General features: G+C 39.5%; 1 protein-coding gene across 1 annotated transcript in view; it reads left to right on the forward strand.

Annotated features, from left to right (window-relative positions):
• LOC123972497 (calsyntenin-2-like) overlaps positions 1 to 27,053 on the forward strand; it is a 103,748-nt gene that overhangs the window by 73,808 nt on the left and 2,887 nt on the right. The window contains exons 10-14 of the mRNA XM_046052018.1: positions 14,961 to 15,123; positions 20,454 to 20,620; positions 20,903 to 21,051; positions 25,411 to 25,616; positions 25,863 to 26,030. Coding sequence (XP_045907974.1) covers positions 14,961 to 15,123; positions 20,454 to 20,620; positions 20,903 to 21,051; positions 25,411 to 25,616; positions 25,863 to 26,030 — 853 coding nt within the window. The remainder of the gene's footprint in view (positions 1 to 14,960; positions 15,124 to 20,453; positions 20,621 to 20,902; positions 21,052 to 25,410; positions 25,617 to 25,862; positions 26,031 to 27,053) is intronic.

Consider the following 27,053-nt stretch of genomic DNA (forward strand, 5'->3'; position numbering starts at 1 on the left):
TCAAATAAGACTCAATGTCGCCCGCTCTGGCCCCAGGGATGCACTTAACTATGGCCGCTGGCTTCGCTAAATTCACGTTTCTCAAAATGGAGCTGCCAATGATCAGAGTTGGTTTCTCAGCGGGTGTGTCGCTGAGTGGGGAAAATCTGTTAGAAACGTGAACAGGTTGATGGTGCCCCGTGGACTTTGAATGCTTATGACTATTCCTCCTTCGGACAGTCACCCAGCCCCCCCCCCTTTCCTGGCTGCTCAGGAGATCCCGGGGGACGACTACCAGAGGCTAACTCAGGCCGTTCCGCACCGACTACCGGGGACTGGCTAGCTACAGTAGCTAAAGACTGATCTACCAAGGTGCGGAGCCGGACTTCTAAATCACTGAGCCTCGCCTCCATGTCTATAAATAAACTACACTTATTACACGTACCATTACCGCTAAAGGAGGCAGAGGAGTAACTGAACATCTGACACACCGAGAAGGAGAAAGTAGGAGAGAGAGAGAGGGAGGAGGAGAAGCCATCGCTAGCTGCTAAGCTAAAGTCGCTAACGGCTAAGCTAAAGTACTGTAGTGTCAGTTACCAAAACTTTAGAACAAATATGAGATTGAACAGCAGTCACTAAAAGATGGAAAGAACTGTGAGTGCTTAGGCAAAAGTACTGTAAAGAATAAGTGTTTAGCAAACAGTTGGCCGCTGTAATCAAACAAATGTAACTGTTATTTAGCGAGAGCAGCATAACACGGTACCAACACACAAGCACCGGAAACGGAAATGAGTCGACACGCTTACCGCAATACGTCAGCAGTACGTCAGCAGTATGTCCCTATGTATGTCCATAATGCAATGTAACATTTATATGTTTATTATTTTTATAATGTTCAAGGCTCTCTTGTGAAAGAGATCTTGATCTTCATCAGACTTCCTGAATGAAGAAAACTGAACTAGCAAAATTGCGAAGCCTAGAAAATAAAGTGAGTGTGTCGTATCTAACATCTGTGACATACTGTACTACTACGAATTACATATTAATACTCTCTTGTTCAGTATTTCTGGTAATATTTTCTGGTAATGAGCTGCTACAGTACTTGTGGGGAATAATGAGGACGAGCTTAGAGAGTAGACTGTTGGAAAAGGAGTGTGGTGGACTGAGGAAAGAAGAAGAGGTGACTATGGGGTGTCACAGCTGCTTCTTACGTCCTTGTTCCTCCAGCACTTAGAAAGGACACTCGATGGCTTCCGTGGCAACTCCATTTAGCTGTATTGATTTTGCAATTCTCACTCCAAGAGAGGAGAGGCAGAGTGGGATGAAAGGAAGTTGGCAAAGAGAGAGAGAGGCTTCCATTTTCCACGTCGATCAAACACACTGAAGGAATGTCACATCTGAAAGAAACCTTTACACACGCATCTACAAGCACTGACTTATTTGTGGGTATGTATGTGAACACAACCATGCACACACACACACTCACACACACACAGGATGCCTTTTTTCCTTCCTCTTTTTCAGCCTGGGTAATGGACTAAAGGATGTATCACTCTTCTGTACGTACATTATTCACTTTCTCTGAGTCTAGAGAGCCTATCAGTTCAATCCAGCGGGTCAAAAGATACCCAGCCACAGTCAAAACGTCCTATACAAACAAAGATTCACTCTTCAAATGTCCTGTGAGCCAAAGATGGTAGGAATGTGTCACACATGCAAGCAAAGTCACACAACGCAGAGGGGATAAGGAAAAAAGTAAAAATGACAAAGCCACAAAACGAAAGGAGGTGGAAAAGAATAAGTCATTTTTCCATGTCTGGGCCTTTTTATACTATAACTACAGTTCAAGTTTGAACAGCTTTCTAAGTTTACCCAGCTTAGCGAGATCAAGAACAATTGTGTGTGTGTGTGTGTGTGTGTGAGAGAGAGGTGGCATTGATCTAAGCCCTTACAAATGAGGTGTTATTTACTCACAGCAGGGTCCTTATAGATAGAGCAGGAAAAATCTGTTAGAAGAAGGCTGAGAGTTGAGACAAATACACAGCATTTTTCTCAGCTGAGGCCTGAGATTTGAAAAAAAGATAAGTCAAGGGCCAAAGATTTTATTTGTGTTGCTGTTTCACATCAATCCAAGACAAATGTACAATTGACGTGCGGGCAGATAAAATGTTGAGAAACACAGATAAACCTTCAAATTTCACCAATTACACTGTTCGAAACAGCTGCAGACCCCTTGCTATTTATCATTTATGTCTGAGTTCGATTAAAGGGACTGAATGTGGGTAGTACAAAATCGTCCTCATTGATTGTCTATGCACCAACTACAATGAACTGCCTTATCTGCCTGCTATTACCATGCTGTGTGCCATGGCATGTTCTCTGTCTTGCGTTGATTAGAAACCTCCCTTTGTATCTGAGGAGATTAATTGAATGGTGGTGTTGTACATGTGTTGTCGTGTGTGTGAGAGAGAGAGAGAGAGAGAGAGAGAAAGTGTGTATTGCCTCCCAGGCTTTTTGTTGTAGATACCAGGAGAGATTGAAGTGCTGAATTCAGAGTGATTTAGTTCTCTCTCAAACACAAGAAAGTGACTGATAGATGCTGCAGTTCAGTTTAAAGTTATTTATACGTTCGTACATAAATGCTCATGATGTTCAGAAGGCAGTTAGCAGCATAACTGTGCACATCAGATGAGGTTTACAAAGGTTAATGCACAAGGTATTAGAAATGAGAGTGCAAGAGTGATATGTTTGTTTACTACACAGGTGGAAAAAAAAGTGATCTTGGTGGGTATCTTCAAAAAGTGTCCATGAAGTGACATGTTGTATGAAAGACACCAAATACATAATTTCTTCAGCCTCACGTGTTCTCTGACCCTGTGTGTTCATTCACTTGTCTGTATATATATTATTTACTATGAATCGCTCTGATTTTGCAAGTCATCGTATTACAAGGACTCACTATGCAGCATACTTTAGTATAAAAGAGCACAAGCTGGCAATGATGAAACACGCATTTTTCTCATCTCTGTAAGAGCAAAACAGAAAAAGACAGAGAGCAATAGAGAAGATATGGATCTATCTCTAGCATATCATTTTTCAGTGTTTATTTTATTTCTGGCTTCTGTTTTTCAGATGAACCCATTTGAGAGCTCAGCTGTACTTTAGGCACTTCCTGTGTTACTCCTACAATATGTAGAGCTGCTGCATCTCACTAAACATATGTGTCTTTGCAGTAGGGCTGAACAATATGCAAAAAAAAAAAAATTATTATTTTGACACCTATTGCGATTGAATGGTGGCCAACAAGAGCAAACACGGTGCAACTTAAGGAAATACATGCAAATAGACAAAAGGCATGCAAATTAAGAAAACACAGCCAAATACAGCCACGAATACAAAATTCACAACACAAAGACAAAAGTCACAACACAAAGACAAAAGTCACAACACAAAGACAAAAAGCCGCAACAGAAGTGAACCACAACGGAAGTTGAAAACAAAAGACACGTTTAGTAATAGCTGATTACTTACCGTTGCACACAACTATACGGTAGTACAACAGCATTGTGGCTGCCCCTCATTCAAGATGTCTGGGTTTGGATCCTGGAAAGAACATACTTTATTATGTGACTTTCTGAACGTTCAGTAACGTTAGTTAAAGACCCCCCACGACGCTCAGATTATAACTTGAACCCTGTGTGCTTTCCATAATTAGACCTATGTTGCAAAAGTACTGTATGGGTCTGTGTATACACCAGTACAACTGTATTAAGGAAATGGCATTAAAATATGAAATGAATTAAATGTAAAAAAGTCATCTCAGTGGTAACCATAGACTCCTTGCGTTTTGTTTTGCACATTTTGAGTCTATTTCTGAAGCTAATCTACACAGACAGCTGTTTAATTCACACAAAAACGGTTTTGTATTTCTGTTATGGCTTTTGTATTTCTGTTATGGCTTTTGTATTTGTGTTGTGGCTTTTTGTATTCATATCATATAATTGTATAAAGATGTTTTCTTCATTTGCATGTGTTTTGTCTATATGCATGTGCTTTCTTAAGTTGGAGAGTGTTTGTCCTTGTCAGCACCATGTGACTGCGACACGATTTTAGTGGGACTTGTCATTTTTCCTGAAAAAAATGATGATGATGTTGTGATTTTTGGTGGGGTCTGTACCAAACACTCATGTTCCCTTATACGGCATCTCTGTAGTACCATAGTGCTTCATTTATAATGGTATGTTGTACGTATGACCTTTTATTCAAAAATGGCAGTTCTTGCGATTTGGATATTGCACTTGGCCAAATTGTGATTTTAATAATATTTCGATTAATTGTTTAGCCCTACTTTGCAGCGTGTGTGTTTGTGCTAAGACTATAGTGTGAGGGATAGCAGTGCATGCATGTGTGTAAGAGGCGGAATACTTAATGCCACTATCTGCTACTTATAGAGCACTCAGCAGAGATGCTGAGTGCTCTAAGTACGACATAAGCATTCAGTCAGCATACTAATGCTCTGACAGCTTATTTCTTCCATTTCTGTTTTCTCTCACACCATCTTGAACGATCTATCCCGCTTTCTCATCGCTCATCCATTCCTCATCATTCCTCCTTCTCTAACTCTTACCTTTACTTTAGGCAAAAAAAGGCTTTTCACACTGACTTTAAAGGTACAGTTTAAATAATTCACTGACATTACATTGCTGCATTAACCAAGTAAGAGCGGGTGAGTTTACAGAAGAGACAGAGAGGCAGACAAAGAAATTCTCTAAAATCCTGCCACGAATCATAATTATAAAGCAGACCTTTGACTAGTGGCAGACATGTTTTGCGTTCTTGTTTAATCTTATGCCTCACATCTGTATTTGTTTTGCGTCTTCAGTTGTGTCCCTGACATGAATTGGATCTTGCAGATAGCTTTACTTTATCAACATAACTGGTAAAACTTTTCAAAGTAGACCTTGATACAATCTTTAGATAACTATATTTTCAACTATTTTGAAACTTGGTAATCTTAAGTAATTTATTGGGACATTATTTCTTATAGTTGGTGTACTGCATCTTATGTTTCAGACTGCTTTGTATGATAGGATGTGTTTTATGCACATGCCGTTGAGCTTGTTAGCAAATATATTTTACTTTCTTTCTTTTATTGTTTTGTCTTTTACCTTTTTCTTTATCTCAATATCCTTATCATTCCCTACCGCCACACTGACACATAATAGACTGGCATCAATAATGCAGTGCCACAACAGTGGCAGAAGAGAGGAGAGTAGAGGAGTTAGGTAGGAGTGAGGAGATGTAGGTGGGGATAGCGGTAGAAGGAAAAACAGAAGAAAGTTATTTAGACAAAGGGGCATGGAACAGGACAGATGAGAAGAGGAGGTAAGGAGGGTAGTGGTGCTGAAATCCTCATTTCCTGAATTTTCTTATCAATGCTAAATTCATAAAAAGTAATCAATATGTCTGAAGAGGACAACAGCAAAAGAACATTCTCAGCATATAATGCAAATTCATGCAGAAATCATTACTAATCATTACACTCATTATACTCTTCACATCAGCAAAAAACCTAATAGTCTTGGACGGTGATCCTAAAGTCGAAGATCGGTGGTCTTAACGAGCAACCCTGTCGAGCGCTATTCATCACATAAAACAGATCTGAACACTATTATATATGGTGTGTATTCAGATAAAGAAATCTCCTCTCATCCCAAACATCTCCAATACATCACAATAAAGTTGACCCTGTTAAAGGGCTTCTGAGCAGCCAGCAGAATGTCCTCATTATTCTGTTTATGTCAGCAGATTTAAAATGCTCCATTGCTATATGTGAATAAAGGGTTATGTTTGGTTTTCTGCTGAGAAACATGCACAATAAGCCAATCTGTTTTATTACCATAATCCTATGTCCTGTGTGTGGCACAAAAAAGATTTGGGACTGTGCTCTCCTTGTTAGTAGTTGGCCTAACGCAGAGCAGAACTAATTGTTTTGACAGAGATCCTTTGGGTGAAAACATAAATTCAATGTCCAGACTGTATAGTATTTTCTTGGTGCAATTGGCTCTTAAGATCTTCCTTCTTTTGTGTCGATGTTTAAGATGTAATAGCCTCGCGTAAATACACCGTGGCAGATTTCCACAAGATAGATGTGCTTATCTCCGGTGTTTTATTCTTAGCAATAAAACACTGCTATTGCATGGTTATGTACTCAACAAAGGGAATATGGCTCAGTAAGGTAGGGATTAGTCTCCAGCATCTGCAAGCTTTTTAAGGATGGGAGATGGATACAGCAATAGAGGAATCATCAAAAAGTTTGTATGGATACCAACTGTACAGTACTTGATCCTGTCCAACACAGTTAGAAAACTTGGAAGTAATCTATTTTAGAGAATACCTGAAGGAGGAGATCTTTTGGATACAAAATTATGTGTAAATCCAGGTAATTAAAATAATTACAAATGTTGACCTTTGAGCGGAGCTGGGAGGTGACATGTCAATATTACTGTAAGTCACCTCACAGAAGTATGTAGGAAGAGAACAATTTTGAGAAATATATGCTTTAAATATAATTACTATATAAATATAATGAGTGTAAATGCTTTGAAGATCACTTGTAAAACACAGCCTGTGTGCAAGTACGAGGATAGAAGCTAGATTTATCATTTTACAGCACAGGGTTGTATAATGAGATAAAGTTTTAGTTCCTCTTATGCTGCTCACAAAAAAATAATATATTTAAAAAGAAATAATATTATATACATAAAAGTATAGACAGTAGATGGGTGAATTAATTATAAGTCATAGAAATAAAACTTTTACATGGTGGCGGAGTGCTGATGATGAATAAAGGAGTCTCAAAGCCTTAGGGAAGAAGTTGCTCTAAAGTCTGGTGGTACGACAGCAGCAACAAGAGCAGGCTGTGGCTGGGGTGTGTACTTTAATTGTGTATGTGAGTTCAAAAGGGTCCCCTAGATGAAACACATAAATAAGTGTGTTCTGTGAACCCTTTCAATATTCATATGACCTTGCTTGGTCTCAAGATACAGCATTTAAAAAACTTGACTGCTCACCTTCTCTCTGTACCTTCATGTCCAGTTTCTCGTCCCATATGTGTCCCAGTATCTGTTCCTCACTGTACCACAGCATTCTGAACAATTAGGGAATAAGAATAAATGTTTTTATTGGGGGAAATCGTGTCATTTTCCACCATTTTCCACACTTCCCTCCAAGCAGGCCATGTTTACCTTTTTGGCTTCCAAAAATATGTTTTCCTTACAGTTTCTCATGATTTATCGTCTCCCTCAGTTATTCAACTAAAATGGTTTAATCCATCAAAAAGGTAAAAAAATAAATAAATAATATATACTTTAGAAGCGAAAGAGCAAAAATTATTAGTAACCTCTCACTGTGAGTGCATCATGTGACTCCCGTGAGTCAACAGTTTTTAGTGTTGGAAAACAGCAGTTTTTTTTGTTTAGTTTTTTTTTAATGAAACTCCGAAAAGAAGTAAAAAACATGTATTTTGTTACTCTACCTCTGCCGCTGTTTCTCATTGTGGGACTCCTCTGGTGATTCTATTAAGCTGTCTGTCCTAAGCAGACCTGCAACCTGCTTGGGGACCAGCTCATTATAGCGCTCCAGCATTCACTGTCTAGTTTGCTGTTGCAGAGGAGAAATACGTTTCCACCGAGTAATGTGCCTTCAGACAAGCTATGTGTATACAAACATACCTCAGCAGCTGAAAGAGTACAGCTGATGGTATCTACTAATGGTGTGTGTGTGTGTGTGTGTGTGTGTGTGTGTGTGTGTGTGTGTGTGTGTGTGTGTGTGTGTGTGTGTGTGTGTGTGTGTGTGTGTGTGTGTGAGAGAGATGAAAGTGATGGCGCAATGGAGGCATATGCCTTTGGTGTGAGAGACCTGGGTTCAATCCCCCACTGTGACCCCATTGTGTCCCTGAGCAAGACACTTAACCCCTAGTTGCTCCAGACCCCTCCAGAAGCGTGTGACCTCTGATATGTATAGCAATTGTAAGTCGCTTTGGATAAAAGCGTCAGCTAAATGAATAAATGTAATGTAATCAGTATGATTTCTCTATGAAGTTTAAACAATCAGAAACATGAACAAATTGAATGCTGGATTCAGGGCTTTAACCATCCTCATTTACAGTAGTCACATGTAGTGTGTGCACATAAATGATTGCACTACAAGTCACTCAGTAAAGTTGATTTGTAACAAGATGACGTGTTTTTGCCAACAATGTTTCATTATTTACACATTATTGTGTATTAAATACATATATTTATTGTCTGGCTCAGGTCCTGTCTGCATGACACTGAGTGATCCCTTAATGCTTTAATATTTATACAATAAAGTCTGATTACGAGAATACTGAAAGCTACTACTAAGGATGTTCACACATGCAGTCACTATGCATGCATTTCTAAACAGGCATACAAACATAGAGTATATTATTTTTTCATGCACTCCAGTTACCAGTTAGACAGAAAGGAAGAGCATCGTAGAGCACAAGATAAGAGACAAAGGGAGAAACAATCAGTCTCCCTGTGTGAGAGAAATAATGTAACTCAGTTTGTTGCTGCGATATTTCCATCCTGTCTGAACTCCATAGCTGTGTCTCAATTCATATACTTCCGTTAGTACACTAACAACAACACTGTGTACACTATGTACTTGTGTAGAGCGTGAATTTTGACAAATCAAACACTGCTGTTGTGTGCACTTACCGGAAATGACAATGGCAACATTGGACCACTTCTCCTTCTTATTAATGGCAAATTTTAACCCCAGAACATTATTGCCAACATCTGACCACGATTGTCACCCGCCAAAATATCTGCTCACTGTGACTTTTATTAAAAATTATTAAAACTGAACATAATTTTATTTTTAATTGCTTGTGTGTGCAGTCAAACGGCTGCAGGATCCTCGGCTTAAGCTGCATTGCTAATGTCAGTCCACCGCTTTGGTCCAGACTGAAACTACTGGATCCTTTGCAATGAAATTTGGTCCCCAGAGGAGGGATCCTTATGACTTTGACGATCCACTAATCTTTCATTTAGCTCCATCATCAGGTCAAGTTTTAATTGGTCATTTATGACCAAACACCTGCCAAACTAATGACATTCCCATCAGACTGTACTTTGGGTTTAGCGCTAATGAGAAAATGTTAGCATGCTAACACGCTAAACTAAGATGGTCAATATGGTAAACATTAGCCTATACACTAAACACTAACATGTTTAAATTGTCATTGTGAGCATGTTAGCATGCTAGTGTTAGTATTTAGATCTAAGTACAGCCTCACAGAGCTGCTATCATGGACGATACATGATGGTATGAATTTTTATCTGGGTTTTTGAGCTCTGGCAGCATTATTGTAGACTAAAAAGACTGCTGGAAAAACATCACACTTAACCAAGAGAGCTGTAACTAATGTCAAAGTCAGCCAGCCAACAGCTAAATAAAAGTGACAATTAATTCTGCCTGTCTAGTCCAGTACACATACACATCTTAAATGTGAGCTGATGAAACAAAAATACTGTAATTCTTAATAACACACTTGGAATCATGGTGTTACCTTCCCAGCTTTCTGCTCAGAACCGTAGTTGAGAACAGAGCTTGGCAATGGGCTATCTCAGTCTGCGTACAGGAGTCTAAAAAATTATACTTTAACTTTTTTTACATAGTTTTTATTTATTCTGCTCTTAATATTCTAACTATATTTAACAATTTCTCTTCAAGTTGACCCTAAACTGTAGCAAAGGATTGTGATTTTTACAATTCATCGGTATCACACCAAAAGGTAGTTTTGCCAAGCACCAAATCACTGAAGCAACAGCCAAATGACACAGTCGGGCCTTAAATCGTGAGGTTCAGTGCTTGTGGTCATACAAGGAAGCAATCCACAAAAAAGCATACCATAGTTATCCTGGTATCTGCTGAGAGATACTGTGTGGGAGGAGTGTCTGTGATATCCTGTGGGAATTTCTGTCTCCTCACACTCAAAGGGTGAGACTCTACGTTCTAAATTGAACATCCCTCGAGATTCCTGGTTGCTCCAATACAGGTCTCAACCCCATTAGTTCATATCACAGCTTGACTAAACTACCAATTTGTCTATGTGTTTGTGTGTGTGGCCACTGAGCCTTAGAAAGAAATCTAACAAAATGAAAATCTATCTGAATGTTGTATCCTTTCCTGCTGTTCCTCTCTGATGCTGTGCATCTCAAATTAGCAGATATTCTCCTCTTCAGTGCAAATGTTTACTGTTAATTCAACCGAATCCTTCACACCAGACTGATTACAGAAAAACAGATGCTATGGCCATAAGAGGAGGAATAATTACGTGATGACTTGCTAAAGACTTTAAAACTGTAAATATCACTTTAAAATGAAGTACATATGCAGTTTGAGTGATTTAAATTGAGAATATTTACACGTCTCCCTGTGATTCAGATAACAGCCACTGTGGCAGATGGGTTGTTGCATTTAGGACCCCATGCAGGGTTGTTATTTCTATTTAGCCATTTCACAGCATATAACATCTAAAACATAATATGATATAAATCTTCGCAGTCTACTGTGGGTGCTTGGAGTGTAGTAGAATAACAGAGAGTTACAGACTGGGATGGACATTTTTACGGAGTGGTGCAAGCAGAACTGTCTTGACCTCAACCCCTCTAAAACAAAGGAACTGGTTGTTGACTTCCACAAAGATGTTTCCATCATCCCCATTTTGTTATTCAACAACCAGCCAATAGACAGGGTTGAATCATACAGATACCTGGGGACAATAATTGATCACAAACTTACCTTCCAACCAAACATTTTCTTTGAGTGTCAGCAGCGCCTCTTTTTCTTAAGGAAACTCCGCAGACTTCAGGTTCACCAGTCAGTCCTGATAGCTTTTTACAAATGCTTCATTGAATCTGTAATAACCTTCAATATATCAGCCTGATTTGGATCACTATCAAACATCAATTGCAACACACTAACTAAAATCACAACAATGAGCTTTATTGCTAAAACATGCGTTACCTCTGACATAAATTCATTGGAAGATGAAGATGGGGTTTTTGGATTAAAGAGCAGCAGACCATGATGCACCCAGCCCAAACAACCGGACGAGGTGCCATGGCGGGTGCAGTTTTCGCTCTGACGACAGAAAAGAGAGCTAGGAGAGGAGCCATGCTGGCCCAGCTTGGACTTAATTCTGCTCCTAAAGATCCGGTCTGGACCAAGGTTATTATAGTTTTGGATTTTTCATTAGTTTTTATTTTTATTTCATTTTGACTTTTTGTTTTCAATTTCAGTTTAGTTTTAAGTAGTTTTTAATGTGGGTTTGCTAGTTTAGTTTTTATTTTTGGAAAATGCTTAGTTTTAGTTTCGATTTTTCACAAAATATTAAAATTCAAGTACAATCAGACATATTTGTGAAAAGGGACACATTTTTTAAAGTATCTGAAGCTTGCACATAGGGGCCCAATCACTAAGCAAATATATATATATATATATATATATATAATATACTTATTTTGAAGTACTGACACATTGTCTAAATAATGCTCAAATAAATGAAACGCATGCAATCTGCAGTATAATTTCTAACCTACATACAGAAAACCCTAATGCCACATTCAGACCAACCGCGAATTTCCGCCTCGCGACGCTTTCCTCGCGTGAGTACATTTGCTGCAAGTATTCACACACAACGCGAGAAAGGGATTTTAACACGATAACGTGAACACAACTCACCTTTACTACTAACTGTATGAACCCAAAGTAAACATTTTGCTGTGATTAAATAGCAATAAACGGATTAAACTGATGCTGAAATAACTGCAATATGATGCAGTTTTGTTAAACATATGAATTCATGCTTTGTCAGGTCTGTCAGCAAGACAGCAGGACAACAACTTCCAAAATGTTTGTTTTCTGAATGGAGTTTGGATCGATCAGGGCTCTGCTATACTAACTTGGTCACAGTAAAGTACAATGATAGCTGGAATTTACTCCGAGCTCCTCCCGCGAGTAAACGGCGTAGTTGTCAGAACAGAATCCGACCGACTAGGGGGGTTTATTTGTCCAATGTTTGCAGCGCTGCTCCCTGCTCCTCTCCCCCATGTTTAGCAGCTCTCAGCCGGCCAGCAGATTTTCAATCCCCCACTCTGCCTGGTCCTCTCCACACAATGCTCTGAAGCCTCGGTGACGTACGGACAATCTCAACACTGTTGAAAATATTCAACTCGGGCAAATTCCTTCGCGTCGCTGGCCCCGCCCCCTTCGCGTCGCTTCACGCTGCCCGACAGGAAATTGCGGTTCTGCACGTCTTTGCATGGACTTTGTATGTAAACTTACCGCCCCGAACGCTCGCTTCGCTTTTGGTCTGAAAGCACCATAAGAGCAAACTACCCTAATCGTACTACCTAGTGGTCCCAAGAAGTTCATTACAGAAGTCTGTAGCTCTATCATTCTTACATAGGTGAAATACAATTAATGGACAGCTAAGCTAAGAAATTGGCTGGTTGGCTGAGATATCAATGACCCCATAAAACACACACTAGCTGACATGCAGTAAATATAATGACCAGCAGACAAGTTAACCCAGCGACTACTAGTGACTCACTAAGTTACCTGCAACCAAAACTAAACAAAATACAACTCTATACAGTTGTTGCATTCATATTATTATGTACACGTGTATGTATAAAAGAACACCTATGCAGCCGATCCCTGCCTGGGTCTCCCTGACTAAGTTAGCCTCCCCCTAACGTTACATGGGGCTCTCCTCCTAACAGCGGTCACCACCTGCTACGCTGTGGCCAGACACCACCCTGACTCTGGCTCTCTTGACGGACACGCAGCGTGCCAGCTCTTCACGCGGAGGACAAAAGCATTACACACCCGTGGCTCACAAACAGGTTCCTGTCGGCTAATCACCGCGCACCCTTGAACTGCCGGTCCAGCCCATAGGTCCGGCCAGACCAACTGCCCCGCAACGTTAGTTCGGCTTCATATCCACTTGAAATGTAGACGTATTAGGTCCTATAAAATAAATAAACGAAAACTGAGGACATTTATTCTTTCATTTTAGTTACTTTTAGATAGTTTTACAAACCTACAACACAGTTTTAGTTTATCGTTTTTTTGTAAAGCATCGTTTTTATTTTTATTTCAGTCTGAAAATGTTTTTTCACGTCTTGTTTTCGTTTTTTCGTTCGTCTTCGTTAACAATTATAACCTTGGTCTGGACAAAATGGGACTCATATTGACCAGACAACGGAATTCAGAGACTGCTGTGCCTACTTCGTTACAGAGACCTGCCCCATCAACATCCCGGATCACCAAGATGAGAGGAAGTGGACTCTGTGTTTTACATAGATGATGCTTGGTGCTCAAACGCAGTCAAGATGGACTCTTTTTCCCAAGTGTCAGACTGTTTATTGGGAAGATGAAACTTTTTTATTATCATCTGTTTGCTGCTGTTTATATTCACCCCAGATGCAAATTCAAAAAATGCACTGTGAAATGTTCAGGTTTATACGTGTATGTGTATATAGATATAAATAACTGTATATATTGTTTTATTTTATTTTATATGTTACCATATTTTAATATAGGCCTTCACTTAATAATATGTTGTGTGTAGCATGAAGGAACTACGAATTTCATTTCGTTATGCAGCCTTGTGCTGTATAATGACTAATAAAAAACCTTATACCTTGTAAAATAATCGGACAGGTGCAGGAACCACTTATCAGCATTTACAACAGGAGGACTAAACTAAAAGGAACACAAATAGCCTCAGACACCATTCACACACTGTATAGCCACTACAGTTTTCTACCGTCAGGCCAGAGATACAGATCACTCACATTCAGGACTAAGAGAGCCTTGACAAGTTTTTTGCCCACGTCCATTAGAAACATGAATGGTTGATTAACTTATTCATCTATGTGTATGTCCGTGTGTGTGCGGATTGGTGATTTATTTTAATTTATTATTTATCTATTTTTAACACAATCTTTTTAATGTTTACTGGCAATGTATCATTTATTTTGTACTTTGCAAGCTTTACTGACTTATTTATTTACTTAGAACTGTTTATTACTTATATGTAATGTGTATGTGTGGTATATTGTGCTGTGTTTGTGGAACTGTACACGCACTGATGCTTAGCACGAATGAAGTTCCTAATGGATAAATAAAGTTCTTTGAATTTGACTTTGAATTTGAAGAGTTTCTATCTTACTTTCATCCATTTTCTTTACCTGTCAGTCCTGTTCAAGCTGTCAATGGATTGGATCCAAGCAAGGTCAACCTCATGGGCAGGTCACCAGTCAATCACAGGGCCGCATTCATATCGAAGTTACTGTAATTACCAGTTTATTTGTTTATTGAATGATAATTTGTGTATGTGTGTGTGCACGTACGTGTACATTGTGGTGGGTAGAGAGGCAGAGGGGAAAGAGAAGGAACACAGCGTGTCCGCACAAATTCTCCTCATAATCAAAGAAACTCTGGGTCCTCTACAGCCGCGTTTGTCACTCACTGTGTACCTTTAATGAACTGCTCATAGCCTGAAACCTCATTAGCTATCTGACGACAGGGAACAAACGATCCAGACAGAGACGAGGAGAGGAATTTGTTGTGTCTCTTTCATTGAAGGTAGAAAGACAGGGAACATTCAGGGATGTGCCTTCGGTTTTGGCTGCTTGATTGGAGTAAACACCATCATCTTCATAACAGCATTCCTGTAAACATTCTAATCCACGGAAAAATGTTCCTAACCAAAATAAGACCCCTTAAAAAGAGATGTAGTTGCCGTAATTATGTACTTTTAAAGATGCCCTATTTTCTGTGTATGTGCAAACCAGGAATATTTTCTTATATGAATGCATAATAAGTGGGCACACAGTAGAGGCCTAATAACATGATAACCTCTATTCCCTTTACAGATCTGTGACAAAGAATGGCACTATTATGTGATCAACGTGGAATTTCCTGCAGTGACACTATTTGTTGATGGTGTGACCTATGAACCCTACCTGGTGACGGATGACTGGCCGATTCACACCTCAAAGATTGATACACAGCTTACTGTGGGCGCCTGCTGGCAAGGTCAGTGTGTGTGTCTAAAAATATACAGTAGCTTTAGAGTAATGCAGAAATTTCTCCATTGTAATAAAGCCACTGAAATCAGACCCATATGAGACGCAACTGCTATTACATTGTGTTGTTGGGATTGTTTACAGCTATACTATAATGTGACAGTTTTATATGCAGCTGCCTTTTTCAACTTGAGGTTATGGTGCCTATTTTCTCCACATAAAATGAAGAAATCAGTTATTTATAGCCCTATTTTTTTCTACAAAAAGAAGCCACATCAGGCTAAAAACAGTAACTGTATTGTAAATGCTTGTTGTGAAACCAAATAAACTAAGTATAAAATAATAACAAATAAATACTCCAGAGGGCCTAATTGGCTACATCTATTTTGTTTAAATATAAAACAGTGCTATAATTTTCCAATATAACCTAAATGTGAACCACTTGTTCTTTTCAACAAAGTAAACTAAAGCATTGTATTTAGACCTGTCCAAGTATTTTGATCAGAAACAATACTGAATATGGAAAAGAATTAATACGCTCAGAAACAGATAAAAAATGCATACAGTATACTATTTATATATTGTCAGTTTTTCCTAATATGCAAAGGGAAACAACCTAGAAAAGGATGGCAACATATGGCAAAAATAGAGAAACGGCACCAACAAAGTAGAACAGCAGCTAAAAGATGTTGAAAACTATACTTGAAGCACAGAGAGAGAAAAAAGCACGAGTCTTACTGTTAAGATAAATAAAGAGATTAAGATTTATGCCTGGGGGCTGTGAATATTTCTTCTTTGAAATGGAAAGGCACTAACCAAGTGGATATCACACAGGAAATTCTGCGTGTCAGTTCCAGCGGCAGGGAACGAGGGCGGGTAGCGATCACACTGGAATGAATAAGAGCTACCCTGCTGCCATGTTTATGACTTGAATAATTATACAAAGGTGCTTTAGAGGAGGGCAGAATGAGACACTAGTGATCCGTTATGCAGCTTGCCTAAATCACGCTCATCACACTCGCCAGCATCATCCAAAGCTTCAATCCTGATGGCATTTTGGTTGCCGTTTAAATTTCTTTTCATCCTGCGGCTGATTGCAATTTTCTTTTTGTCGTCATCATTTTCTTCCTTGCTTCCTACAGCCCTCTCTTTCTGCCTCTTTCCATGAATCTCTGATTGTGAGAGAATGCCCTGAAGGAAGGATTAGCTAGAGTGAATGGAGGACAACTTTGCCAGCTATTACATCCCAATGAAGCCGCTTTAAGCTTCACTAAGCCGCAACTGATAACTTTGCAGGCCATTAGCGAGCAAGATTGCCTTTCAGCCTCTCATTTCTCCATACCCTTTTCCCCACAATCAACAACATAATGATGAGACATGAAAGGCATTCAGACTGTACTTTCAGTGCCCTGAAAGCAAAAAAGAAGACATGTGTTGTCGCCATAAAAGGTTAACAAGAAAATGGTTTGGTTATTTTGGAGTGGGAGGGGGTTATCAGATTTCTGTAACAGCAAGCTGTTCTTGAGTTTGGATGGGAAATGTGTGTGTGTCATCTCATTTCATGTGCAACAGGAAAGTGGGTGTGAAATTTCAAAGCAACCCTCACAGTAACTAACGAAGCACACAGTTGACATCAAGAGCCTTGGGGATTTTACAATGATAATAAAAGGCGTCAGTCAACATATACCATCAGTAAGGTTTTAAATAATTGGTAACTACAGTAGAAGCAGAGTGTGCTACTTTTTTGCATTATTTTAGCACAATGTGAAACTAGAAAAGATCTGAAATAAGTAAGAAAGAAATGCAAGGTGAAGCTCCTGGAATCAGTTGCCTGAAAATCGAAAGGAACCACAATGACAAGGTGTGTTACAGCCTTTAGACAAAGAAAATATATTCCACGTTTTAATTTCTGCTCATTTTGACAGCATCAGCCCAAGGAGTGCAAATGTGCAACATTTTTCAGCATTGATATGATTTTTCAGAGAAATGAAGAAGGAGACTAAAGGGCAGAATAATGCCGAATATTTCAACATTTTAAGAGAAAGGGAGGTGATGGATACTTTCATATTTTCACAAAAACACAATGTTTACTATGGCTGTTCCTAATGCATGGGCAGGTATAAAGACTAAGAATATGAACTAATAAAATATTTTTAGTTCTTGCAGTATGTGGTTGTGCCACTTAAGAGCACACAGTGTCTGATGGACACAGAGGGAACAAAGTTAGATTGTTAGCTATTGTTAGTTGTTTTATTTAAAAAAAAAACATACATACATACATTCATACATAATAAAAAAGTTCTGACAAATTTACTCTAGAAGGTTGCCCTCTGGGGCTGCCACATCATCTTGTATGCGTGAGATGTAGTACTATATTAAAGTAACTTACTAAGATGCAACCACAATATTTTAGAAGTCAGTTATAAACAAAGCTCAACAATACACTTTTTTATGTATTGTGTTAATTTGTATTTTATTGTGACCTAGTTGTGAAACATTAGAGAACAGTCATGATCTGTGAAATGGGGGCGACAAAAGTCACAATGACTTCTAGCCATACTGTTAACACCTGTTTGTTTTTGGACTTGAGGCTTAGCTGAACCTGCATACATACACAGAACAACACCAATGTCACAAAGCTCATGGGTTGATTGGGTGCCCAAGTTGGGAACAAGGATAGAAGATTGCCGTTTGGAAGCATACCAGATGATTTAATGTTGTTTTCACGATTATTGCAAATTGCATGCTGTTGGTCCTAATGGTTCTTGAACATGCACTGCATCCTAAAACTACACTATTGTTCATTTGCATCATCAGTGTCCACCCACTGCACCTCAGAGCTCTAGATAAACATATAACAGTGGACTGGTGCTCTTATTAAAATGAGAGGGGTGATCTAAGACCACAATCAAAAACAATACTAATGTAACTTGTGGTTGTTTTTATTGTGGTGTTGGCAGCTTAACTTTCTTCTTCTCTTCTACAGATATTAAATAACGAATTCTCTAGTTATAAATATCAACTCTTACTCTCAATATGTGATTTTTAAAGCTGTAGGAGAATAATTCCACTTTTTGTTAAATGTACGGTGTATGTATGTCTCCTGTTGCCTAGCATGCTGAAGGCAGTTGTGCAGTGTCTCTGTGACAGGTTTTGTCTCTCAGCTCTACATGTATACACCCCTGTATGATTCACATTGACAGAGCTGAGAGAGCAGATGCCTCCAGCCTCTTGCTGGCTGGCTGGTAGCTGCTGTTCAGAATAATCTGCTGTTACTGTCTACCGTTCCCCGGGGCCTCGTTGTACAGAATAGTTCAGGACAACGAGAACATCCAGTAACAGTAAGTGGGTTAGTAGCCTCAAACAACAAAATGATTTAGTCAACACTCAGGCACTTTGACAAACACATAGTCCGTATGACGGGATTTTGCTAGGTTGAAATATGGTTAGTTCAGGAAAATGAATAATAATGGAAACATGTTTGACAAAAGACCTGGAGTAATAATGTAATCAAATAAACCTCATTATTGGTGATAAATGGGATATATTACAAGTGAAAATTAAACAAAACTACAATATAGCAAACAAATATTTTATTTTGTTTAAGCTTAATTTGATTATTATGAAACATTGTTTTTATTTTTGTTAAAATATTGTTATTGTTATTAAAAGATTATTTTCAAATAAATGATTTCAGCTAACACAAAAGCACAATCAGTATACTATTTAAATTTCAAAAAGGCATCTTAAATCTGGCTAAACAACATGTTAATGAGTAATTAGCTGTTTCCCAGAAGCTCATATTACTTTTCTTTGACATATTTGTATTACTGATGCAGTATAGAGTATAAATACAGGCTGAGGTGCATTCACTTCTGGTGTTATTTGCATTAATAAGACTCACCCTTTGTTGAACTGTGGGAACATGTGTTAGCCACAGCTGACTTGGAAGTAATTTGTGTTAAGTGAACTAGACCTATATGTTTTGGTAAAAATTACACACTTCATCAGAAGTGGCGTAATTGCACCTCTGGGCAGAGCTGGCCTTTTCTACGGGAAAATCTAGTGCTATGTATGAACAGTACACTCTTAAGAAGATGTCAGTATTTGCCTGAATTTTTGATGGAGCTGACCCCACGGACTGCTCATACACACAGACAGAATGTGTTGGCCTTCACTAGAGATTCCATTAATTTTGCATGAAGGGATGTATTTCTCTCTCACTTTCTCTGTGGCAGTTGCAGAACACTTCAGATCAAGCATGCATTACGTCTGTCAAACTTGTGCATCAAATTCGATGCTGAAATATCTGCAGCTGTGCCAGGTATTGTTTGAGTATTACAGACTAACTTTCGCTTGTGAAAGGCCACCTATCCTTAGGTAGCATTTTGTTTTAATTCAACAATATTACACAGTTGTTGCCACCTGCCACCCACATATTTAGTGTAGGTGTAGTCACACAGGAAGCATAATCTGAAGATGTGATTTTGAGTATTTTCGGCATGGTTTTTTCTCCATTTTTAGTTAGTTGTCGTCTATACTAAGAAGTTTAACATTCCCACCCTAAAATAACAATGTCAATGTAATTCAATTACATTTACTTCCTGTCCAAACTAGTGTCACTTTCGCATGCTTTTTTTCTTATCTCCGTTGTAGACTTGGGGGAAAATAACCCCTAAATTCTTCATAGCTTGCTATCCATTGGGTCTTGTAAGCCTTTTTTGAAGCAGATTCATAGATGTTTTTTTCAGCAAACTGTGTGTGCTTTTCCCATGGAAACATACATAATACATATTGTTGTCTCTTTTATCCTGTAAGGGCTCAGTAAAAACAGATTTGGACCAAAAAGCATGACTCTGAGACTTGGCCGGTAAAATAAAAAGTTTACTTAAGGTCGAAAACAGGTAAAAGTCAAAAGCAGGAAGGCAGGGGATAAAGAAAACGTATTCAATGGGGGATCAGGCTAGAGAGCAGGAGTCCAAAAGGCAGAGAAGAGGTTATAACAGGTAAATAAAATGTCTCGAACATGAAGGCAGAATCATAATAGGTGATCTGGCAGGGAATGAATGAAAGTGGGCAGGTATATATGCTACTAGGCTGATAAGGAAGTGGAAACAGGGGTTTCTGCAGGGCAGGTGGGTGTGGCAGAATCTCAAATGACTGGAGAGTACATGGCAGGGGGATAAAAGGAGACAAGGAAAATGTGATACTAGGAATTGGCTGACATTGTGACATAACCAATCTGCTCCACTTCTCACTTCCCCTCTCCTGTTATCAACTTCTGTCCTTAACCCTCTCACATCTCACTTCTCCACTTTTCCTCTTCTTCTCTCCCATTAGGTGGTGAGGTCGCAACCCCGAGGTTCACCCAGTATTTCCATGGCAGCCTGTCAGGTCTTACAATCCGACCAGGCCGCATTGAAACCCAGAAAGTTATCTCCTGTTTGCAGGCCTGCAAAGAAGGCCTGGATATTAACTCCCTTGAAAGCCTCGCTAAGGATATCAAGGTGCGTGGGGAAAATGGAGACCGTGAGACCCTGTTCAGGATTCATCTGTACTTTTAAGCAGTACAGGCTGATGTTTTTCATCTAAAAGTATCATTTGCTAAGATGCTATCCTATAACACGCATTATTTAATATTAAAGAGAGTCCAATATAACTCAGTGTATGTACTTGCATTTTCTCATCAAGCCAAGACAGAAATAATGTCATTGAGTTGAATCACAGTGTTTGAATCTGCATCTCTGAAAGTGTATATGAGGACAAATAATGTTTGTTTGTGTGTCCAGTTCCATTTTAACCCCGCTCAGTCTGTGCTGGTGGTGGAAGGAGAGGATCTGGACAGCATCAACACAGCCATGACCAAAGTCTCATACATTAACTCTCGCCAGTTCCCTACGCCAGGCCTCCGGCGGCTACACATCACCACCACAGTACAGTAAGTGCACATGTATTTGCGGGATGCATTTTCACGCACTCTTTGGCTTTTTTCTGCCCAGTTCAGTCACCGCACCGTCTGGAGCGGTTGTGAGTTTATGACTTGGCTCTCAAGAGCACATCTGAAACCTTTCTCTTTGCTGTTTACCACCTCAGAAGGTGGTCCTGTTTCTGTTATGTTTAAACCAGATTCAGATACCTCTGCTTCACATTGTGTGTGTGTGTGTGTGTGTGTGTGTGTGTGTGTCATTAGCTTGTGGCTTTATTTGCATATTTAGGTTAACCTGACTAAAGTAGGTTATGTCTGTGAGGTATTTCATTACATATTAATGGGCAGGTACAGACGATATGACTCTTGTGTATGTCACCCTGCATTAGCTAGCATTAGAGAATTCAATATCTCCTTTACTTTATACATTCAGTGGGTCGCTGGGAGACCTGTTTGATGTGCACAGTGGCTACACATTTAATGTTTCATGGAGGTCCATGTTTGATTTCTTCCCCTTTTGTGTTTGTTCAAGAAACTGAGCACTGCTGTGACTAGATACTTTGCAGATTAGGTTTTGAACTCCTTATAACACACATCATTCTAATGGTCATTAAGGAAGCACATTTTGAAGGTATTCTGTGTGAGGACGCTATTGATGTTTGAATAAAGTGTGAGGTTATAATGATCTCTGGAACACTAATGTGAAATGACGCATACATAATGCATTAAACAAGTTGGTCAGTGTGAGTCCAGTAGATGGTCACATAAGCTACGGATAGCCAGAGGGGAGATGGTTAAAGCATTAAAGGCTCTGTCAAATGTGTTGTCTGTCTTTGTCTTTAAGCCACAGAACTCCTAGTGAGATGGCAAAGGATGAAACATTAGTGTAAAAACTATTAAACCACTGAACAGACCAGCTGGCCATTAAGGACATTAAACCTTCTGGTGAACTGAAAGATCATCTTGCTAGTGTCTACTTTTCCTTGCTAGTATGTGCTTTTCCTTTGCATTTTGTTTTTCATTTTCTGTTCTGTTTTTCCTTCTGTGTGTCCATTTCTGGATGTAATTTGATTTGCATTGACTTTGTCCACTGCTTCGGATCCCAAGGAAGGTCATGTCTATTTGTCCAACATTTATCAAATGCAAAATAGCTTGACATCTGTTACCCACATTGTTATTAACACTTTGGTTCACAACAACATAGCATAAAAATGGCTGGATAACTTACATATTTGCTGTGGATATGCAAAGGATTAATACCAATCTTGTTGGTGACCCCTGTAACCTTTTCTTTAATGCCACTATCAGGCCAAAATCTTCATTATAACAAAGGAAACATAAAATGTAAAAGGACAGGTAATACTTTAAAAAAAATCCTTTATTTGATAGGACGGGATAGTGAAAGGAAAGAGAGAGAGAGAGCGACACGCAGCAAAGGGCCACAGGCTGGATTCAAACCCAGGCCACTGCATTAAGGACTCAGCCTTGTACATTGGGCACACGCTCTACTAACTGAGCTAACTGCACCCCATGGACAGGTAATAATTGACTAACCCATTAACGTGCTCCTATTGGCATAACTGGATTTATGTTCATCTTATTGTGTAGCACAATAGCGAAGCCACATGATGGAGCCACATATGTGCACTGTATATCCTGGTAGTTTCTCAAAACCAAGAATGCAACAGACTTTCTTGCTGATAGTTCTTGGAAGAATGAACTTGCAATGTCACAAGCACACAGAATGCTGTTGACAGTTTAAGACGATGTGTTTTTGCTAGTATAGCGCAAAATCAGCAATAAAATTATGACCCCTGACAGATGAAGTGAAAAACAGTGAAAATCTTGTGACCATGCTACCTGTCAGAGGATTGGATATATTAGGCAATAAGTGAACATTGTGTGGGGTGGTGATGGGGCAGTGGATAAGACACATGCCTTTGGTGTGAGACCCGTTTCAATTACCCTCTGTGACACATCCACCAATGTGTCCCTGCTCCAGAGTCGTGCGACCTCTGACATACTTAGCAATTGTAAGTCGCTTTGGATAAAAAGCGTCAGCTAAATAAATAAATGTAATGTAAATGCGTCGCAGACCAGTCAGAGAGCCCATGCTGACCCCTGTCCACTGCTGAAACGCCTCCAATGGGCATGTGAGCATCAGAACTCACCTGGTCTGACGAACCATGTTTTCTTTTACATCGCATGGATGGCCGGGTGCATGTGCGTTGCTTACCTGGGGAACACATCGCACCAGTATGCACTATGAGGCAGTGTGATGCTTTCGGCAATGTTATGCTGGGAAACCTTGGGTCCTGCTATTGATGTGGAGGTTACTTTGACATGTACCACCCACCTAAGCATTGTTGCAGAGCATGTACACCCTTTCATTGAAATGGTATTCCCTGATGTCAGTGGCCTCTTTCGTCGAAACTGCCAATATTAAAAATCTACACAGTTGATTTCTCGCCTCAAAACGTCTCAGAAGTGGATTAAGTGATGAAGTAACATGAAAATAGTAAATGTTGGCCTCTCTCTATGCTGCTTTCTGCCCCTCACTTGAATGCTGAAATGAATGGTGGGATATCTGTGCTGTCAGGTTTACACAAGTTACCAACCAATGCATCCTCAGTAAAATGGTCGTGTCAAGAACGCTTCCCAGAATTTTAACCTTTTTTAGGGAAACGTGGACTACAAAAGATGACGTCACCAGTCATTACAGTATATTTAATAACTCTTGTGTCTTGACCGAAACAACTACAGATGTACATACTAGCTAGTACTGTAAATAAATTCCTGTTGCATCCCAGTCCTGATTTGGATTTCACCTACAGGTCCCATATTGTAGCTGACCTGGTCCTTCACCAAGCGCTAAACTGCAATACATTAAATGTAACATGCTTGATTGCATCTGTATGTGTGTGTGTGCGCTTCTGCTTGGTTCTCTTCACTCCTAAAGTTTGTCCTCACGCAACTTGTGTTCCCACGTGTGTGAGTGTGCGTGTGTTTAGTTGTGTGCTGCGTGAGTGCTTGTTCATGTGTCTCGCAGCGTATTCTTTATGTGCCTGCTCCCGTCTCCACACTCATCCAGCGCCTGTTCGTTTGTTGAGCAGCAAACGCTGGCAGGTCAAATCAGCTTAGACGTGTGCTGGTCGATAAAGTGAAGCGAGCTCGAGGAGCAGCAATAGAGGCTGTCTAGAAGTCTGAACAACACTTCACAGCTCCCCTCGAGATAAAGACAGATAGATCCACCATACTGTCAGTAGATGTGTTGAATTTCCAGTCTGTGACTGAGGCTAAAACGATAATATGTAGTCCCATTATACATTGTTGAATTTAAAAAATTCATCTTTAAGGTGTTGCTTTTGTGCTGTTTTTTGTCTCGGTGTTATAAGTCCTGACTAGTAGTTCAGTGATAATTGCCACTTCAGTATTCACAGGGTCAATTGGTTTTGCATTTCAAGCAAAGGTTGTGAATTATGCTTATTTTCAAATGTATTATTTTTCAGAGGTCAGGGCTAAATTGCATTCACATTAAACATTGAAGTGATGCTTCACTTTATTGCAAAATTTAGATTGGACTTTTCTGACTCTTCTACAGTAATTACGTGAAAAAGTTTACCTATTGAAGTGCAGTTAAGATGGGTAACAATAAAACTGATTGCTAGGACATGAGGTGTAACTATAAGCAATTATCAATTACACATACTGTCGATGCAATTCCGAGTCCATGAAGTAACCTTCCCGTCATCAACATTTTCTGTCCATTACTGAAAACACCAGCTTTTTCTGGCACTCAACTAACCTTAGAAGGTTCCTGGAATGATTTGATGAACAAAATCATACAACTTAAAGGCCATGAAAACATATTTTCTCTTTCAGGTTCATGAACGCACTACTTTCTTCCAAAGTTAAAACCCCTTTTGTTATTTCACATGAGATATAAGTATATTTGTGTTGTTGTGCTTACTCTTCTTACTCGTTTGAAGTGGGCGCCAATCAGAAGTGAGCAACATCTGATGACAGTTGGTGGTTTGCTAATGTTTTCCAGGCTACTGTCAGTCAAATGTCATCAAACCAAACCCACACTCCTGATGGAGCAGTTTAATTTTGTAGTGTTCAGCTTCTAACAAGAAATAAGTAAGGATATTTTTTCTCTCTTTACCTGTTGTTTATTTTCTCATGAAAGAGAAATACTCAAAGTTTTCAGGGGATGCTTGCTGTCCATCCATGTTTTCTCTTCGTCCTATAAGCTGCACACAAGGCAGATGCAGTTAAATCAAGACCAATCAGCAGTGAAGCAGTAACACCGGTGCCCGTCCTGTAACCTCTCGCTCTCATCTCTTCTACTGATGTGCGTGTGTGTGTCAGGTGTTTCGGGGAGGACACGTGTCTCTCCATCCCAGACATCAAGGCAGTAGTTATGGTCCTGCCGCCCAGTGAACCAAGAATCACCATTACAGGATCTAATCGACTCGTCAGGCCTGCCAGTGACCTGAAGGGCCCGCTGGGTGTGGCGCCCTTCAAAGAGCTTCACATCACTAGCACAGTAATGAAGGGGGACAGCTTCGGTGGATGTGAGTAGAGAGGCGGCCTGTGTTGTTAGGATACTCTCGTCTCATACTAGCCTTGTAGTAATGTTTCAGTTAATGTTACAATTGTGTATTTTTCTGTTAGAGTAGGGTTTCATTCTGAGTGGAAAGTTGTTTACAAACTATCTTTTTCCTTCATGTGCGCTCGATATTTGTTTGTTTTTTAAAAATCATTTTAAAGCTATTTGCATACATAACAATTTTTCTGCCATTTGTTGTCCATGTATGCAGTCCACAGACCAGGTGTGCTGGAGGTGATGCATAACCTGGACTATTGTGATGTGCTGGTAATTGGCGAAGAACTGAATCCTGAGAGGGAGAGTCTGGAGATTCATCACAGTGCTTTGTTGGGAAAACACCTAGATGCCACCAACTCCACCTCTGGAATATCAATATATGGTAAGCAGGGCTGACAATCTGATAAGAGGGGTACTGTGTGGTACTAATGCAAGCCGTTTTAACATTTATTCCTTAAAACTTACTAGTCGCTAATTAAAAGCTACTAGTACTTATTTGTTAGTTACTAGTAACTTTTCCATTAGCTACTAGTAACCATTCCTGTTTTTCTAGTAACAACTGATTATATACTAGTACTTAATTCTTTCTTACTAGTAACTAGTCCATTAGTTACTAGTAACTATTTTCAAAGTTACTAGTAACTAGTTGCAGATTTTTGCCATTGAAATCAATGGGGCTCTGCAGTTCACATATCAACTATTCGAATAGTTACTTGTAACTATTTCCAGTTTACTAGTATCTATTAATTAGATAGTAGTACTTATTCGAATTGTTACTTTTTCCACTTTACTTCTATTTATTATACAATTATACTATTCCATTCTTACTAACAATTAAGATATTACTATCAACAAGCCATTTTAACCAAAGGAAGAATTCAAATGTTACTAATATGTTGGAATAGTTACTAGTAAATAATGAATAGGTACTATTATCTAAATAATAGATACTATCCATCCATCGCCAGAGAGAACCCACGCGGACACGGGGAGAACATGGAAACTCCACACAGAAAGGCTGGGGCAACCGGGGTTGAACCCACGACCTTCTTGCTGTGAGGTGACAGTGCTAACCACTGCACCACCGTGCCACCCATAATAGATACTAGTAAAATGGAAATAGTTACTAGCAACAAATGTAGAGGTGATATGTGAACGTCTCGGGTTACGTATGTAACCCTGGTTCCCCGAGAAGGGGAACGAGACACTGCGTCGGTTACGACACTATGGGAACGCCTCTAGGCGAAGCAGGTCTGAACGTGAATGAAATCACTCCAATCCTATTGGCTTGTTGCTAGAACGGTAAGGTGTGACGGAATAACCGGAGGAGTATAAAGCACACCTGTACACACTCATCATTAGCTTAAACTATGAAGCAGGCACTTCAGGCGGGGAGAGAGGTGCG

This window comes from Micropterus dolomieu, linkage group LG06 (genome assembly GCF_021292245.1).
Source record: "Micropterus dolomieu isolate WLL.071019.BEF.003 ecotype Adirondacks linkage group LG06, ASM2129224v1, whole genome shotgun sequence".
Lineage (NCBI taxonomy): Eukaryota > Metazoa > Chordata > Actinopteri > Centrarchiformes > Centrarchidae > Micropterus > Micropterus dolomieu.